Raw genomic sequence first — 16,375 nt, 5'->3', positions numbered from 1 at the left:
CACATGTAACATAAAAATAATGAATATTGCTAATATTGTAACTTTTAAAATTATTACGTTTCTATTGTAGCTATAATTTATAACGTTAGCATACGAGCACGAGTTTAATATTTATTTTCGTTCCTAGATGGTTATTAAATTGTATATATAACATATGCCTTTGAATTAGAGAATTTTCTAAATATTTTTCTACGCTCACTTTGAGACTTTTTTCTTCTAGCTTAGATTTGTTATTCGCAGCACTTTTTGAAAATCGATACGAAGCACAAATTCTATAAAGCTCTTCTTCTTTTTCTGTAGGGAGGACAATGCCGACGTTTGGGATACGATTTTCAATGCACTTGTCCTATCGATCGCGACGGCAAGCTGTGCGAGCTCGAGAGAGGCGATGCGTGTGCCAGCAATCCGTGTCGAAACGGCGGATCGTGTAGAAAGAGCCCGGACAGCTTCAGCTTCTTCTGCCTCTGCAGGGCGGGCTACAGAGGAAATCACTGTGAGGCAGTCACAGATTCCTGTCGACCGAATCCTTGCTTGTACGGTGGCTTATGCGTAGGAGAAAAACCTGGGTTTGTTGAATATGATTTTAATATGATTTTAAGTGACATGACCACGATCTACATATGCCACTTAATAATTAAACGATTTGTACGAAAGTGAAATTAAAAAAATGAAAAATAAAATTGTTGCCCGCGCAGATATCGATGTAGCTGTCCTGAGGGTCGTTACGGCCGGCATTGCGAGCGTTCGACCTTTGGTTTCGACGAGTTGTCGTATATGGCATTCCCAGCGTTAGACACCAACACGAATGACATCACCATCGTGTTTGCCACCACGATGCCGGATGCGTTGCTGCTGTACAACTATGCGTCGCAGTCGGGTGGCCGCTCGGACTTTGTCGTGTTGGAGCTGATAAGCGGCCTAGTGGTTTTCTCGTACGGCGGTGCCAGAAGCGCGATCGGCACCGTCACTATCAAGACGAAGCGACCGGTGTCGGACGGCGAATGGCACAAGGTCACCGCCACCAGGAACGGCAAAGTTCTCTCGCTCAGCGTGTCCACCTGCAGGGAACACGGCGATGTCTGCGACGATTGCAGACCCGGCGATCGTACCTGCTACGCGGACGGCACGGGCCCAACTGGGTAAGTGTCTTATCAATTTTCCAACAAAAGAAAATCAATTTGTGAATAGGACCGTAAAATTGAACTAAAAATTGAATTTTTAAATCTTCTGAAGTTCTAGACGGTCTATCTTAAAATTAATACATTATTGTTGTACAGTTTTGATGTTGAAATTGTAGAAAGTTTATTTTAAATTGTAAAACATGATTGTATTTGATACTAATGGAATATAAAATTTAAACTAAATGAGGGGCAATAAGAATAATGCGGTTGTTAGTGCGCGCGTTGTGAATGTGTATTTGGATTTTTAATTAAGTATAATAATAAGTACGTGAATTACAAAACGAACGTTTCGGCTTGACTTCGAGCCAGCTTCAGCGATATAATAATGGAGATAATTATTAAAAGCACTGTAAGAAAGGGATTGATCTTGATAAAAAATGATTGATCACTTTAGATCCCTTAAATTAAGATTTACGAATGCGCGCTAATATTCGGTATTTACAGGGCCTTGAACTTTAACAATAATCCTCTCTTACTGGGCGGCTTGGAGAACGCTGATCCCGTGTTAGAACGTCCGGGCCAAGTCCACTCTGACGATTTCGTGGGTTGTGTTCACTCGGTTTCGATAAACGGAAGGGCCTTGAATCTGACGAATCCACTCGCGTCGCGTGGCGTGAAGTCCACGTGCATCAGATCGCAGCGGAATCCATGCCTGAGAGACGAGCAGGACGCTGTGTCTGTCTGCGGCGTGAACGCCCAATGTCATGACAACTGGCATCAAGTGATGTGTCAGTGCGGATCTTTGATAGCGCCCAATTGCTACGGTGCCCTGGAACCCATCACGTTGAGTGAGGGAGGATTTATCGAGTTTAAGGTAAAAATAAATTATTGATTTTATACATATATAGGATTTTATTATAAGCATTGTAATTATTTAATGTTAATGTTAATATCACTAATACGATAAATGTAACAATGAGATAATAATATTAAATGACATAGCATGTCTATATATATACTACATATTATGTCATTAATTTAATGTTAGATACGAGATAATAGATTTTAAATAGCAGGGGTTCACGATTTCTAGAAATTTGATTAGTAAAAAGATAAAAATATTTAAATTAGTTAGTTCAGTGTCATATTACTTCAACTTTGTTAATATTTCATTAATTCTATTTCTGAATAATTCTGAATCGTCGCATGATTGGTATTGTTTGCGCAGATTTCAGAGAAACACAGAAGGATGCAATTGTTGGAGTATATCTATAATGGATCAACAGCATGGCACAAGAATCGCTTGAAGCGTGAGGACACGAGCTCGTCAACATATCTTTCTCCCCCGAAGACAATCAGTTTGATGTTCAGAACCGTGAAGTCTGATGGTATCCTGATATACGCCGCGACAAATAAGCATTTTACATCCGTAGAGGTGAGATACAATTTCAACCAATTTTTTGTTTCGTAAAATATTATAAATATTAAAATCATTTATTTTAAAAACAATCAATTTTCAAAGATTTTTTAAACTTTATGTACTATCAAGAATTAGTATTAATTATATTTTATTAAATGAATAAAGAACGAATAGAACAAATAATGTGTGTAGATAAAAATAAGTGGGTTTTATTTTGGAATCTAATTAATGCGATTATACTGTGCTTCAGCTTCGCAACGGCCAATTGATTTACATGTCTCTGCTCGGATCACCGGTGAACATGTCGATCAACATTGAGGGTGGTCTCGCGGACGGACGTTGGCATAATCTGACTCTCTATGCCTACGCTCGAGGATTAAGATTGTTGGTCGATGGTACCTTGACAGGCGACGAATTGGACTTGGCAGGGGTTCACGATTTCCTCGATCCATATTTGTCCGTCTTGTCGATCGGTGGAGTCAGCCAGGACCTCTATTATGCTCACAGCGCTGGTTCTAGGAGCTTCGAAGGTTGTCTGGCCAACTTTACCATCAACAACGAGGTGCAATCATTCAACGGCTCCAGTTCTATCTTCAAAGATGTGCTTTATCATGGCAAAGTGAGCATCGGATGCAGAGGACCGATCGGCATTGGAGCGGCTGCGGCCGCGGACCCCCTCAGTATTGGTATCACTCTGGTCATCGTCTTCTTCGTCATCCTATTAATTGCCATTTTGGTGAGCTTCATAGTGTTCCGACTGCGCCGCCAAAACAAGGAGAAGTCGGCGCCGTCGGTTGTCAACAAGAATACCAATGCTATCATGACCGGTAACCCGCTGGTCGGCCCCGGAAACGATAATCTCATGTCCCGTCATGAGAACACGTACATCTCCGACACATCGGATCTGCGCGGCGTCGGTCACATGGGTCCTGAGCTGATCTCGAAGAAATACAAGGAGCGCGAGATCAACTCTACTACCGAGCACCGACCGCAACGACCAGATATTATCGAGCGGGAAGTCACTAAGTCGCCTCCTATCCGCGATGAGCATCTACCGTTACCGCCCACTCAAACCTCCCTCCATTCGCACGAGCATAACCCGGAACCCGACATCCCGGAACATTACGATTTGGAGAACGCTAGTTCCATCGCGCCCAGCGACATTGACATCGTATATCATTACAAGGGTTATCGCGACGGCATGAGGAAGTACAAAGCCACTCCGCCTCCTATAGGTGAGAAAAGACCAATATTTTATTATTGAGAGAAAAAATTTTAAAGTTTAACGTAATTTGCTTTAAGCATTAAGTTTTAAAGTTTACATTATTTTAAAAGATATATACGTATGTATATTTAAAATAATATAATCGGCTTAAATAGACATTATTTTTACAGGTAATTATGGCAACCATCATAAGCACACGGGGCAACAGCATCGCCATACCGGACCCTTCCCACCGCGAGCTATGCCACCGCCCAACGTGAACCAACCACCCGGACCGGCGCCCAAATTGCTCCAGAGTACTCCTCTGGCGAGATTATCTCCCAGTAGCGAGTTGTCCGCGCAACAACCGCGGATTCTCACGCTGCACGATATCAGCGGGAAACCGCTGCAAAGCGCGCTGCTGGCCACCACGTCCTCATCCGGCGGTGTCGGAAAGGATGCGTTGAATTCCAATAGCGAGAGGAGCCTGAACTCACCCATCATGAGTCAACTGTCAGGCTCAACCGCTAGCAGAAAGGCCCCGCAGTCCAACAACGAGAATTCGGTGAACAACGTGTCATCGGGTCCGATGGGTCTCACGGCAGAGGAGATCGAACGACTCAATTCCCGTCCAAGAACCTCCAGCCTGGTCTCCACTCTGGACGCTGTGAGCTCCTCCAGTGAGGCCAGGGGCCCTCCCGCGCACGGACCTCTCCATCACCACCGGCGTCACACGCCTCCCGTGGAGAGGCTCGAGCGACGGAACTCGTCGACCACCGACGAGAGCGGCAACGATAGCTTCACCTGCTCGGAAATCGAGTACGACAACGGGTCGCTGGTGGGCGACAAGCGGTCCGACAACCTGTTCGCCAAGCAGGATGACGAGGGGAGCAGCCCGCAGGGGAGAAGTAATGTCGAGTCATCGCAGTCAACGAAACCGCCGTTGCCGCCGAACGTCGGTAACTACGACGGCTTCGACAGTTCATTTCGCGGCTCTCTCAGCACCCTCGTTGCCTCGGACGACGATCTGTCGACCCACATGGGTGGTCTTCTCTACGGTGGCCACGCCAGTAACGGCTCGCCTACCACCACTACCACCACCACCGCCGCCGCCGAGGACGCTCTCAGCTGGGACTATCTGCTCAACTGGGGACCCAACTTCGAGAGCCTCGTCGGCGTGTTCATCGACATTGCCGAGCTACCGGACAGTACCAGTCGAGTACCCAGATTACCGGCGAATATCCCCAAACCGTCTGAGGAATACGTTTGAAACGGGTCCTCGGATTTGATGCCGGGACAATTTAGTGAACAATAGTAGTTTAGTGACCGTAAGAATTATTTCGGGGAAATTGTAGAGACTCCTCGCCCTGAGGAAACGCGCGAGATCCACTTAGGAATGTTATCGAATTGTTTTGCTGCTCGTTTAGCTTGATTAGTCGAACGTTTGTAAATCGATAGTATAAATAGCGACATCCAGTCTTGCGAATTTGGATGATCGAATGTGGGTTTGAGTGATATGAGAATACGTTTGAGAAAAATGCTGGCGAAGAGTGTTCATGAAAAGTCGTTGCAACGTTTAGAAGTTGCAGCGAGGTGCCGCGTCGAACGCGTGATCATCTTGCCATAAAATGTAAAGAGGGAGAGACTCGTTGTTTTCTATCGTACTCTTTATCTCGCAAATTTCTCTTTTTTTTTGTAAATATTGAATGACACATGTCTAATCAAAACGATTCGCTCGCGCGGAGCGCGCAATATCTATCTTTAGTTACGCGATTGGTCGTATTACAAAAATTTTCTTACGACATAATACCACGTATTATGAATTATTCATATTTATGAAATTAATATTATTTCTGATATTAATATTAAGATTTTAGATAATCTTAATCGATTTTAAATAATCGATATTAATATTACGAATAATATTAATTTTAATGGCATTAAATGTTAATGCTAAATTTGCACGTTTCGCGCATTTCAAGCGACCGCATTAAATACGATATTAAATACGAAGTACGAGACTCGCGAGATTACGTTGAATGCCATTTTAATTACGGCGATTTATCCGTCGCCGGCGAGATGGAGAGATGTGCGACTGGGCATCGAGGCAGTCCAATTAATCGTTAACTAGCGACTCTGTATACATATATCCTAAGCTGTCGTGCCAGATACACACTCGATGCAGTCGCACATTGTAATTATTGCTTGAATGGCTAAGTGGCACATATAAGCACTTATTTCATGATTCTTAATCAAAAAACGCTATTTATTGAAATTGCAAATTAAAAAGATTTTTGGGATACGTAGCTCTTTCTTATAATTATTCTTAGAAATTAATTTATAGTACACTATATAGTTATATTGTACTTATCGCGAATTATATTTTTTTGCCTTTTATACTCGAAAATTAGCTTTTTAATAGCAAATGAAAAATAAAAAGGTGATAAAAGATAAAAATATTGATGATTACAATCATGACTTTTTGGAATTGCAATTTCAGTAAGTATGTGAACGCTGTTTTCCAATTGATTTTAAATTTTCATGCAACATACGAAATTGGTCCTTGTATGTACCTTTTCCTTCGTGACGATAGAATTATTTAAATTATTATTATTAAAATCATAAAATCCATTGTTTATAATAAGTCGGGGATTAAACTGAAAATTATATCGGTTGTATTACGAAGTATTATCTAATTCTAAAACAATCTAAACATTGATTATTTTGTTAAATTCTTGTTTATGTGAAGATTGTTAACTATCTGTGGCATTCGGCCATTCAACCGAAAACACGGCGTTTTGATTAGTAGAATGCCCGTTAAGAGAAGGGATAGAGTTCGTCTTCCCACGTTTATAACTACTTCGCATTGCCAGTTCTTGGACCGCGAAGGTATTAACGGAACACCGCTGATGAACGGGATTGTCGGACCGCTGTGGAATGCCACGCGGACGATAACGTGATTCGCGAGTATGTCAAATTCGTGCTCAATTCATTGTTAGAGAAACAATAACGGCGCCGTCGTAGCGTTCCTGAGAGTGGCCTGCTATTCGCAGACTGCCAGACTGATTTTCTCCTCTCGCCAAACGACGTTTCGCGATCGCGAGAAACGGCTTCCTCGACGATCGCCTTGCGCGTTTTACGTTGTAAATTATGAGATCTGTCTTCGGCCTGATTTCACTTTGTAAATAAAACCGCGCGTGTAAACTGTACAAAAGTGCGAATGCGTGTGCGAGTGCGTGCTAACTCTATCATCATCGACCGTAAAATAGATGACAGATTTGTAAAAGCTGCTGTCTTTATTTATTCCTTTTCTTCCTCCTTTTCTTCCTCATGTGAAACGTGGAGCAAGATTTTCTTATTTCAAATGTCTTTATGAAAATAGCTATCCATTGAGTTCTACAATGTAGAATCCTATATATGCAATGTGTATACGAAATAATCGTCAAACGAAATGATTTTCTCTTCCTTGTATCGCACGATTTCCACGTTTAAATATTATTATTTAAAAAAATAGAGATTGAATTAAAAAAGAAGCTTAAATAAATCCAAATCGATTTAGATGAATTTAACTGAAATTAGGAAGCGATAAGTAAAATTACAGCATCTTGCATCGACTTTCGGAGGTGCCTGAAAAAAAGCTTACTAGGTATCTGGCTGCATCGATAAGTCGCGATCGCGACGGCTTCGATCTTCATCTCTTGCATACGTTCCGATACTTTTGTCAAAGCGGTCAAAACCGACCGATTTCATCGCGTCAAATTACTTACTAATTATTTTTTTTTACTATATACGTGTTAGTCGATTATTACCTATTAACTTGAGATCGAATTTTCGGTCGCTCCGTGAGAAAAAATACGAGAAGGGTTTGCGTTTTAAACGCGAAAGTTTCGCCGGCCTCTCGGCTCGTCGGCGCTACCGGAATCCGATATCAATCGGTTATAATGTACAGATAATGATATCTCCACTTCCGTCATACGACGACGAGCTCCTGAATAGCGCTTACGCAAACGTCAGTTTGATCGCCGACAAGACGTGGACCTTCGATCCGGAGGATCCCTTCCGAAAATTAAATCGTTCCCTCTGGATTCAAGTGAGACGCGCAACTCATACTACGTTTACGCGAGCGTTACTTCTGTATAAGTAACTTACGATCGCGTTAAACGTAGTATCAGATACTTTTATATATGCATATCTCCAAACATCTATCTTATCAATATCATCATCGTTTATCGTTGGTCTGAGGATATTTGATCCTTAAGAGAAGAAAGGAACTAACAGCTCTCTTTTTGTCATCAAAACACTATTACTATAAAGATGAAAGAAATATCATACCTGTATATTTCTTTCTGAAGATAACAGAAATTCTATTAGATCTCATTCGAGACCGCAAACGTATTCTATATTTCGTTTATCGAAGATAGAAAAATATACGGTTGCGAATTGCTAAAAGTAAAAAAAAAAGCTAACTGCGTGTACCGTAACACCGCAGATTTTTCGGAATAAGAGGAAGGAAAATTTATTTTGACATAATGATAACTTATCGCGCGCGTTTAATGCCAGAGTTGCGAAGTAACCGCGAAGTACGAGGAATATGGTGATTATCGTCCAAGACTCGTCCGAAACGTCATCTCCGAATCGCGCTTGGCGAAATACGGTAATTACGAGTACGACGAGCAGCATGAGAGAATGTACAGTCCGGACGACGGTAAATCGTCGGGTAGCGTGCCTCGTCACTTCCGTTCAGCTACGGAGGCTGTGGAACCGTGGATGCTTCCTGAAGTTCAAGAACACTTCGCCCGGTTAATCTCGCCGAGCTGCACGCGATCGCATCGGGAACCGTTAGTTCACTTCGGCACTTCCGTGTTATTTTTATGTCCCGCAAAGCTCTTCCCTCCAAAAAAAAATTGCGCGATAAAGATATTATCGGAATGAATTAATTAATGGCGCGTCTACAATGTGGTATTTAATTTAAAATGATACGTATAAATTAAAGTATAATATTAATTAGTCTAGCAGATTGCAATTTTAATTAAAATCAATTTATTTATTTAACTTGTTTTATATATTTTATTTATTTTTAACATTTATCTCGACGACGTCCGCGTGCTTTGTAATCGCAGACTTGAAAATATTAAATACATCTAGTGTTAATCGCGAATAGATTTTAATATTTTGTTAATAGTACACTTCAATTTGCAAAGCTCAGCAATACAAATACTAAAGTGTAACACCGCAAGGAGGGATAATGAAGCCGTCGCTTGCTCGAACTTCCAATCGGACTGGAATGAGAGCTCGAAAAAGCGACGCCAAAAAACCAGTCCAAAAGGAAGCAGAAAAATTGGATTGCGCGATGAATTATTACATTCGACTTATAAATCAGACGAGAGTGGTAAGCAATAATTTCACATGTTAACGATACGAATAAATTATACATCCGCACATCAGATCCCCGAAATTATATACTTTTTAATAATATAGTTTACAATAATTATTTAGATAATTAAAAATGCTTTTTGAAAATCTTTTCCCACGTATATTAAACACTTTTGGCGACGAAAGGATAATCAATCTTTAATTCGAAATATTATAGAGACATAATATCTGGCAATATAAATTCTTGTCGAAATATTGAAAATATGCAAGACGCATAAAATAATTCAACATCTAAAAATTAGTTTCTGAGTTCAAAAACTCCGATGTGCTATCGTCTTATACGCTTCTTTTATCCCTTACTATATGTATTGTGCGCTATTAGAGTTTCGTGAGAAATCAATGAGAACGTTCGCCCGTCATCGCCGATACACCGTCGAGACCGCTGCCGAAATGCAGCTGCAGTCCTGCATAGAGAGCGATGCCGTGCGCGACATATGGAATCCAGAGAAGTTTCAGCATCATCATCATCATCAGCACCAGCAGCAGCAACAGCAACAGCAGCAGCAACAGCGATGCTATCAGCAGATGAGCCAGCAGTCGCGTGTCGCGCGACAGACGCAGCCTGCTGCCCAACACCATCAGCAATTCTATTGCGCGTTGCAGTATCAACCCTTGATCCTGAGAGCGGAATATCAGCGGAAACCGCTATTGTCACCTCCGTCTCTACCACCGCCACCGTCGCCGCCGCCACCAGTTCTGAGCGCCGAAGTGCCGGAATTCTTCCCGAAATCGAACCTACCTCCGATAGCTTACAGCCTGAACAACGACAAGGAGCGCAAGGCTTGCCAGATACGCTACTTCCCGTCGTTAAATGACAGGAATTACCAAAACGAGCTGTTTCCTTATAACAGGCCGCAGCAGGAGGCCGCGGCGACCATTTTTCCGGTAAACGTACGGCCTGCCGGAAAGTAAATTTTGTATGAAGGTCGCGCTTAGATGTTTCTGAAAGAAATTAGTCAAACTCTCGTACATAGGACGCTACATAAAGTGTATATAAAATCATAATTAGCGAAATGTACCTTCATAAATGTCAAGATAAACTCTTCATCACAGTCAGAAAGAACTTTGGCGCCGAATGTATTTCTTGATCGCGGCCATATATAGTGATCAAAACCTGCAATCAAAACCTGGCTGCATTGTATTCGGGAAGAAAAACGGTCATATCACGCTAAAATTAAGATTTAGCGCGGAATAATTTTCTCTGTTAACAAGAATGATTTTCACAATTGATTATTAATATAAAGTGATCATTAAAATATAAAACCTTTTAGCTATGCAACTTTTCTTTGCGAACAGAACGCCAGAGTGTCCATATTACCAGCGACACACACAGAGGCGAACGTGTATCGTTCGCCACAGGAATGGATCCAGAGAGTGGCACCGCCGATGCAGCTACAGTTGACAGCGTCTCCTTCGTCGTCACCTCTGTCAATCTGCACGCCGCTGCAACCGATTCACGATGCTGCGATTGCCCATCGTCCTTTGCAGGTATTTTTTTTTAACATAAAAAAAGATTTATTTTATATATTTTTTATATATAAAAAGATTAAGATATTCAAATCAGAAAAAATTTGAAGAATTAATCTATTAATTGTTCTAATAAAATATAATTATTATCCATATATTTGAGAAAAAAGAGTGAGGGAAAGACGAAGGAATTTATATTACACCTATTTTTCATATTACGCAATTGTTATTAATTATTCTGAATTGAAATCGATAATGCCATGGTATATTCCCGTTATTATTAGAAATTCTCACAAAACTACGCATAACGGGTTTGAATCATAATTTCGCAGATGTACGAGAAATTTTTGCCTTGTACTCAGCCGAGTTCAACGACACCCATACCTGTGTATCAACGACCGATGGAATTGTACCAGGAACCGCTGCTGAAACGGAAGAATCAAGGAGTTGACTTCAACAATCTCATACTACTGACGAAGAACAGCATCAAGACGCGACGCGGCCACTCAAAGCCCGCCGTTCAGCAGCCTTTTCTTCTGGATTCCAGACAGAGCCTGAAAACCTCCAGTCACAACGTGCAGGTACAGTGGTTCGACAGGGATCACTGTGCGAAGAAAACGAAGGAAGTTGTAACTGTAAACACCCTCGTGTCCGAGCTGCGCAGCTTCGAGGAGAAGTACGAATATTGCAGAGGAGCCGGCACCAGCTGGAAAACGGCTGCCGAATCATCACCGCAAGCCCAACAAAGGTCGTCTGAAACTTCGTGCCGGTTGAAAGATAGAATCTTTGGGAACGAAAGCTCAAGATGCAGATTGAAGGACAGATTCTTTGAGAACGAGAGCTCAAGATACAGGGTTTCGGATACCGAAAAGAAGGACAAGAGGACGAAGCGGCCGCTTTACAGAGATGTTCTGACGAATGCCTCGAACGAAACGGTCCTGGATAACGTCTTCGAGAAAAGGTACGTTGAAGTTATTTGCCGATTTAGTTTTAAAACTTCGGTTGATTTGACATGGTAATCATTTTTTCTAATCAAATTCACCTGCAATTTGAGTGTTTTGTGGGTTTTCAGATACGACGAGCTCGAACAGCAAGCGATGGAACAATACAGGAACTCGGAGGAGTCGTTAGCGCTCAAATATCAGGTAACGATCCAAATATTAATCTCATGACTAGATATTTCCGTCAAAGGTGAATCGAAACGAATTGACAAGAATATAAGAGTCGTCTGATCTTATAGATTCATTATCAACATCAGAGATCGGATTTAATCCGAATAAGCTGAATTATTGTGATTTCTTTTTACCAAACAAAGTTTTGCAGCAGAAAGAATAAAGCAATTTTTCAATCAGTTCTCGACGCCGAAAATAGGATGCTTAATTTCATAAATGCATTCTTCTCGATTCGTTTTCATTCAACTATTTCCACATTTTGGAATATTATTAATTATTATACTGATATTTTTACATTACGGTATTGCAGGAATTGGAACGTCAAGCGATGGAACAGTATAGAAATAGCAATGTGGGAGATGAAAAGCGCTCGATGGATCAAGATTGTCTCGATGGACAAAGATGTCCGAAATACGGACACTGCAGTTCCATGAAAGGACATTCGGGGAAGAAGCGTAAACATATGGCGTTTCTAAAATTACTATATATAATAGATGTTAGATAAAGTTTAATATTCTTCGATAAAAATAATGTTTTAAATAATGATCTCTTAGGTTCTTGTTTTCCACAAATCACTCTGTTGAAGCCGAAGGGCAAATCCTTGCCGAATGTCTGTCACGGATCGTCGTGCAGTGACAGTAATCGTCAAGCAGCCATCGTTTCGAAAAGTTTATCTGCATTGACTGACGGATCGTCGAAGGAATCGAAAAACATATGTAAGGGTGCATCAGGAGATAAAATCGATACGAGTGGTGAGTCAATTATTAGTAACATCGCGAAAAAGTATTACAGATAAAACATGGAAGAGCCACAAGAAATAATGTATGATAAAATTACTCGTATTATATTGATAATATAGATAAAACATGTTATTAAATAAAATTAAGTGCTGTAGTACATCAATAAGCTGTACGATAAGGAAGTAGTTTCAAAATTATTATTGCTACATTGATTTTTAAAGTCTCAGTTCGAACATCGTTGAAGCGGCGTCTGATACTGATGTCACCCTTCGAGCGCAAATCAGAGGCCAGACGAATAATGAAAGCGACGGAACTGCGTGGTATCTGCTCGTTCTCCCAAACAAGAAGGAACGTGCTCGACTATTATCGGACCTCCGAAATCGCCCAGAACGGCAGCGGTGACGAAAATATAACGATCATACAGTCGCCCGGCACTAAAGGTATAACAGCATCAATTATCTAAGAATATACTAATTGTAAATGTGAAAAATATTGAAATATCTGTCGTCAGAATATCTTTATTTCCCCGCTATCACTTTTTCTTATTTTTATTTTTTGATATCGTTCTAAGTACATAATCATTTGTAAAAAGAATTAGTTTTCTTTACTACACGGTGTTCACGTTAATAAAAACAAATAAAGAGGCTTTGCGGTCTGATGTTTTCAGTTTGGTTGTCCGGATTCTGGACTGCTTAAGAGGTTCAACGAATTTTCTTTAGAGAAAATTCAAAGACTATCGAGGTTCTTTTGCGCGAGGAGACTATGTCGATGAGTTGAACCGAAGAAATTCTTCAGACACAAAAAGCAAATTGTGATTTGTAATATAATTAATATTAATAGGCACATGTTATGAATATGTATGTATGTATGGGAAGTAAGTTATAGCGCATTCATGTGATACACATATATTGATACACAATTGAAAAGACAGTTTACATAAATCTTTTCAAGAGATAAATTATCGCTTGTAAATAGTGACCAGATACTTGCAAAATGCACTAAGCATATCTATCTGTTCATAAGCACTTATTATATATTTTTATATTATAAAATACAATGCTGTAAAAAAGGTAACAAAAATCTCACCTATGTTATTCGATATCCATAGGATGCACGATATAGTCTATCGAGATCTACGTAAAATTAAATCTTCTGAGAACATATCTTTGGAAATTATTCTTTTTCAGTCTTCATTATTTAACTCTTTGAATCATCTGTCATGTAAATGGTAATACTCCAGTATAGTACAGTACAAATGAGATAAGGTACAAAATATAGATATAAAAAAATCTTATCAGACTAGAGTAAAAAATATTCCATCTCTTTTTATAAATATACTCTGACTTTTACGCAAAACACACGCATGCATATTTTCATACAACATCTAGCAATAGAGTAATTAAATATATTGCTCGAACATCTGCAATCGAACTAGAGTTCATTCTTAGAATATATGGAAATATCTTTTATGTAATAGAAGAGCATTAAAAAAATTGTATTATTTTCTTTTACGGAATGAATTTACCAATTATCGAGAAACTCAAATCCAGTCTTTGGTATACTCCTCTCTTCCTCTTCTTGATTCAATTGAGATGACTGAAAGCTACTGTAAGAGCTGGGTGTCTCTAACAGAGCGGTCGATTCGTTTATGTCGCTCGATTTCGTTCGCGATGTCACCACCAAGGTATTTGACTGACTTTTATCCGTATCGGAATCCCTCACCAAACTCTCCATATCATCCTCGATGTTGCTTTGTAACTTCAATAAAGAGGTCTTGTTGATCAGTTTAGCAAATATACTGTCAGAGTGCTCGCTGTCCATTTCATTCGTCAGTAAGTCGCTGCATTGATCGTTCTCGAATAGACTGCTGGTGTAACAATCCGGCGGATAACAACTGACTTGATGTGCGGAACTGTAACCATCGCTTAGCGAACACGTGTTTCTCTGTGCCTTCACGGGACTAGAAAAATGCGGCAATTCTCCGAAGTGGCTCCTCATCGATCTAGATTTCATATCTTCGCTAGAGTCTATCAGATTAAGATTCATCTGCGATTGAGTCATAAATGAAAATGGCGCCGAGTGCTCGTCTCGCCATCGTAATGTCTGTAAACACAGTGAAAAAAGTTGTCAGATTATTATTCAAATTTTTCCCGCAAGTATTAACAATCCTACACTGTACTCACAGAACCGGTTTCGTCTATGACATATTTCATTCCAGTTTGTATGCGAAGGTTCGGATACCATTCAGGTAACTCTTTGGTTAACTCGACCTTCTTCAAGGTGTACTTCAACGCTACCTCGGGCTGAATTATAGTCTCGTTGACGGCTTGATTGCGCTCCGCTGAACTCAAGGTGTTCCATAGCCCCTCGTAGGCCTCTTTCGTTGCAGTTATATCCTCGCCGATCCTCCGAGCTATAGGATTTATACTGTGAAAGTATTCCTCCGCTCTCGCAGTAAGAGTGCTGGAAGTCATTCTGTTGGACTGAAATATAAAAATTTGCCAATGGTAAAGTCAACCATGGTATAATCATCAGATGTGTATAAAACGTGACGAGCAAATCTACGACTATCAATGTTACATTCCGATATACATACTAACTTGGATAATGACAAAAGGAGCGGGCGTGTATTATGTCGACATAATAATTATCGATTCTTTCACTGTCACAAGACAATCACAACAATAAATGCTTGACGAGTGCCTCGAATGTAGAACACACGTGAACTGTCATTGTTAAAGATCACCTTTTTAAAAATACAAGTGTTAACCGCTGAAATAAACGTGTGAATCGAGGATAGTTGTAGAAGCCACGATCGGCACGATGCAATTTCCGCACTTGACTGACTTGACAATATTGACGAGAATGACGAGGGAGCGAGGGAGCGGGAGCATGCTGCCATCAAGCGGTCGGCTTTGCGCAGCTTGAAAAACTTGCCTACGCGCTTGCGCCCTCTCCAGATAATAGAGATGAGATATTAGCCGTGTTCAGCAGACACAACTGTTGAGTTCGTCTTATCAACACTCTGCGTTGATTGGTTGGTTCTAAAAGTAAGAGCCAATCACGTTCGACTGCTACTGAGCGGCTTGTGGTCTGCTAAACGCGCCCATTGCTACCGCAAGTAGGCCTAAAACAGCCGAAACAGGCGTAAAAATCGGCAAAATTTACACGTTTTACGCTAAATTTTTAGCGTGTTAGAAAATATAATAGTAGCTTGAAAAAGACTGATTCTTCATTGATAAAAAATTTATTTTACTATATTTCACTCGGAGAAATTTATTTCTATTTACACATACGCGCGCGCGCGCGCATGCATATTATAATATATTCTATTCTACATGTTGATAATTCAATCCGAAGAAACAAGTAATTAATTATTAATGTTTTAATATAAATTGCGCGCATGTCAACAGACAAGCGTGTCCAATTTTTTACTCGGATGTAAATGAACGCCTTCCCCTCTCCATTCTCGTTAAGCGAGATAGCTCATTGATATAAAGAACATATGCTCCGCCTAGTCTATCATCGCGCAGGACACAATCGAGCATGTGCGCGCATAAGTTATATCTCTTTCAGACTGGCCAAGTTATCTTGTTCGCCGAGCAAATGTATTTTGACGATAAAAACTGTTAGTTGCTTTATCGCAACGACTAGCTTTTTATGTGTCTCTATTTTTACCAATACAATCAACTTTAATCTTAATTCAAATTAATTTTTATTTTTCTCTATCTTTACCAATGCAGATAAACTGTAATCTCGGTTTAAATTACTTTTTATCTTTTTCTAGTTCTAAGATTTAGATGTTTTCACATCACATA

The 16,375-nt window shown here is 40.4% G+C and overlaps 3 protein-coding genes and 1 long non-coding RNA gene across 7 annotated transcripts in view; 2 read left to right on the top strand and 2 right to left on the bottom strand.

The window, feature by feature from the left end:
* The window catches only part of Ft (cadherin-related tumor suppressor fat), a 101,170-nt gene extending 94,150 nt beyond the window's left edge, over positions 1-7,020 (top strand). The window contains 6 exon segments of the mRNA XM_071770957.1: positions 301-566; positions 696-1,139; positions 1,626-1,995; positions 2,350-2,556; positions 2,792-3,776; positions 3,937-7,020. Coding sequence (XP_071627058.1) covers positions 301-566; positions 696-1,139; positions 1,626-1,995; positions 2,350-2,556; positions 2,792-3,776; positions 3,937-5,015 — 3,351 coding nt within the window. The 3' untranslated portion in view covers positions 5,016-7,020.
* A 1,773-nt stretch (positions 7,021-8,793) lies between these two features.
* On the top strand, positions 8,794-13,363 carry LOC139809219 (uncharacterized). The gene is made up of 8 exons (XM_071771971.1): positions 8,794-10,063; positions 10,475-10,666; positions 10,978-11,606; positions 11,718-11,790; positions 12,128-12,272; positions 12,372-12,569; positions 12,779-12,997; positions 13,225-13,363. Exons 1-8 carry the CDS (start codon positions 9,482-9,484, stop codon positions 13,251-13,253), a joined length of 2,067 nt encoding a protein of 688 aa, XP_071628072.1. The 5' UTR covers positions 8,794-9,481; the 3' UTR covers positions 13,254-13,363.
* Positions 9,986-10,574, bottom strand: LOC139809240 (uncharacterized). Of its 2 annotated transcripts, none has more exons than XR_011731061.1 (3): positions 10,443-10,574; positions 10,198-10,292; positions 9,986-10,120 (listed from the first exon to the last, which is right to left on the bottom strand). It is a non-coding gene; the product is annotated as an uncharacterized lncRNA (long non-coding RNA). The 2 variants fall into 2 exon arrangements; XR_011731060.1 differs by having other exon boundaries at positions 10,198-10,346; positions 10,443-10,565.
* An 83-nt stretch (positions 13,364-13,446) lies between the features above and the next one.
* On the bottom strand, positions 13,447-15,465 carry LOC139809232 (uncharacterized). 3 transcript variants are annotated; one of them, XM_071772007.1, is made up of 3 exons: positions 15,154-15,465; positions 14,741-15,040; positions 13,447-14,660 (listed from the first exon to the last, which is right to left on the bottom strand). In XM_071772007.1, the coding sequence occupies exons 2-3, from the start codon at positions 15,029-15,031 to the stop codon at positions 14,079-14,081; spliced, it is 873 nt and encodes a 290-aa protein (XP_071628108.1). In that variant the 5' UTR covers positions 15,032-15,040; positions 15,154-15,465; the 3' UTR covers positions 13,447-14,078. The 3 variants fall into 3 exon arrangements, with proteins under 3 accessions (XP_071628108.1, XP_071628107.1, XP_071628106.1); XM_071772006.1 differs by having other exon boundaries at positions 15,158-15,463; XM_071772005.1 differs by having other exon boundaries at positions 15,304-15,461.
* Between the last annotated feature and the right edge of the window lie 910 nt (positions 15,466-16,375).

This window comes from Temnothorax longispinosus, chromosome 2, assembly GCF_030848805.1.
Source record: "Temnothorax longispinosus isolate EJ_2023e chromosome 2, Tlon_JGU_v1, whole genome shotgun sequence".
In the NCBI taxonomy this organism is placed as follows: Eukaryota; Metazoa; Arthropoda; class Insecta; order Hymenoptera; family Formicidae; genus Temnothorax; species Temnothorax longispinosus.
This window is presented reverse-complemented; position numbering and strand designations above follow the sequence as displayed.

Bases quoted from the DNA above. Each gene is read 5' to 3' on its own strand.
- LOC139809219 (XM_071771971.1), top strand. From the start codon at position 9,482: ATGTATTGTGCGCTATTAGAGTTTCGTGAGAAATCAATGAGAACGTTC. The intron at 10,667-10,977 runs GTATTTTTTTTT...ATAATTTCGCAG, and splicing joins TTGCCCATCGTCCTTTGCAG to ATGTACGAGAAATTTTTGCC. The intron at 12,273-12,371 runs GTAAACATATGG...ATGATCTCTTAG, and splicing joins AGGACATTCGGGGAAGAAGC to GTTCTTGTTTTCCACAAATC.
- LOC139809232 (XM_071772005.1), bottom strand. From the start codon at position 15,459: ATGGCAGCATGCTCCCGCTCCCTCGCTCCCTCGTCATTCTCGTCAATA. The intron at 15,041-15,303 runs GTGATCTTTAAC...TTTATATTTCAG, and splicing joins ACACTTGTATTTTTAAAAAG to TCCAACAGAATGACTTCCAG. The intron at 14,661-14,740 runs GTGAGTACAGTG...CTGTGTTTACAG, and splicing joins TCATAGACGAAACCGGTTCT to ACATTACGATGGCGAGACGA.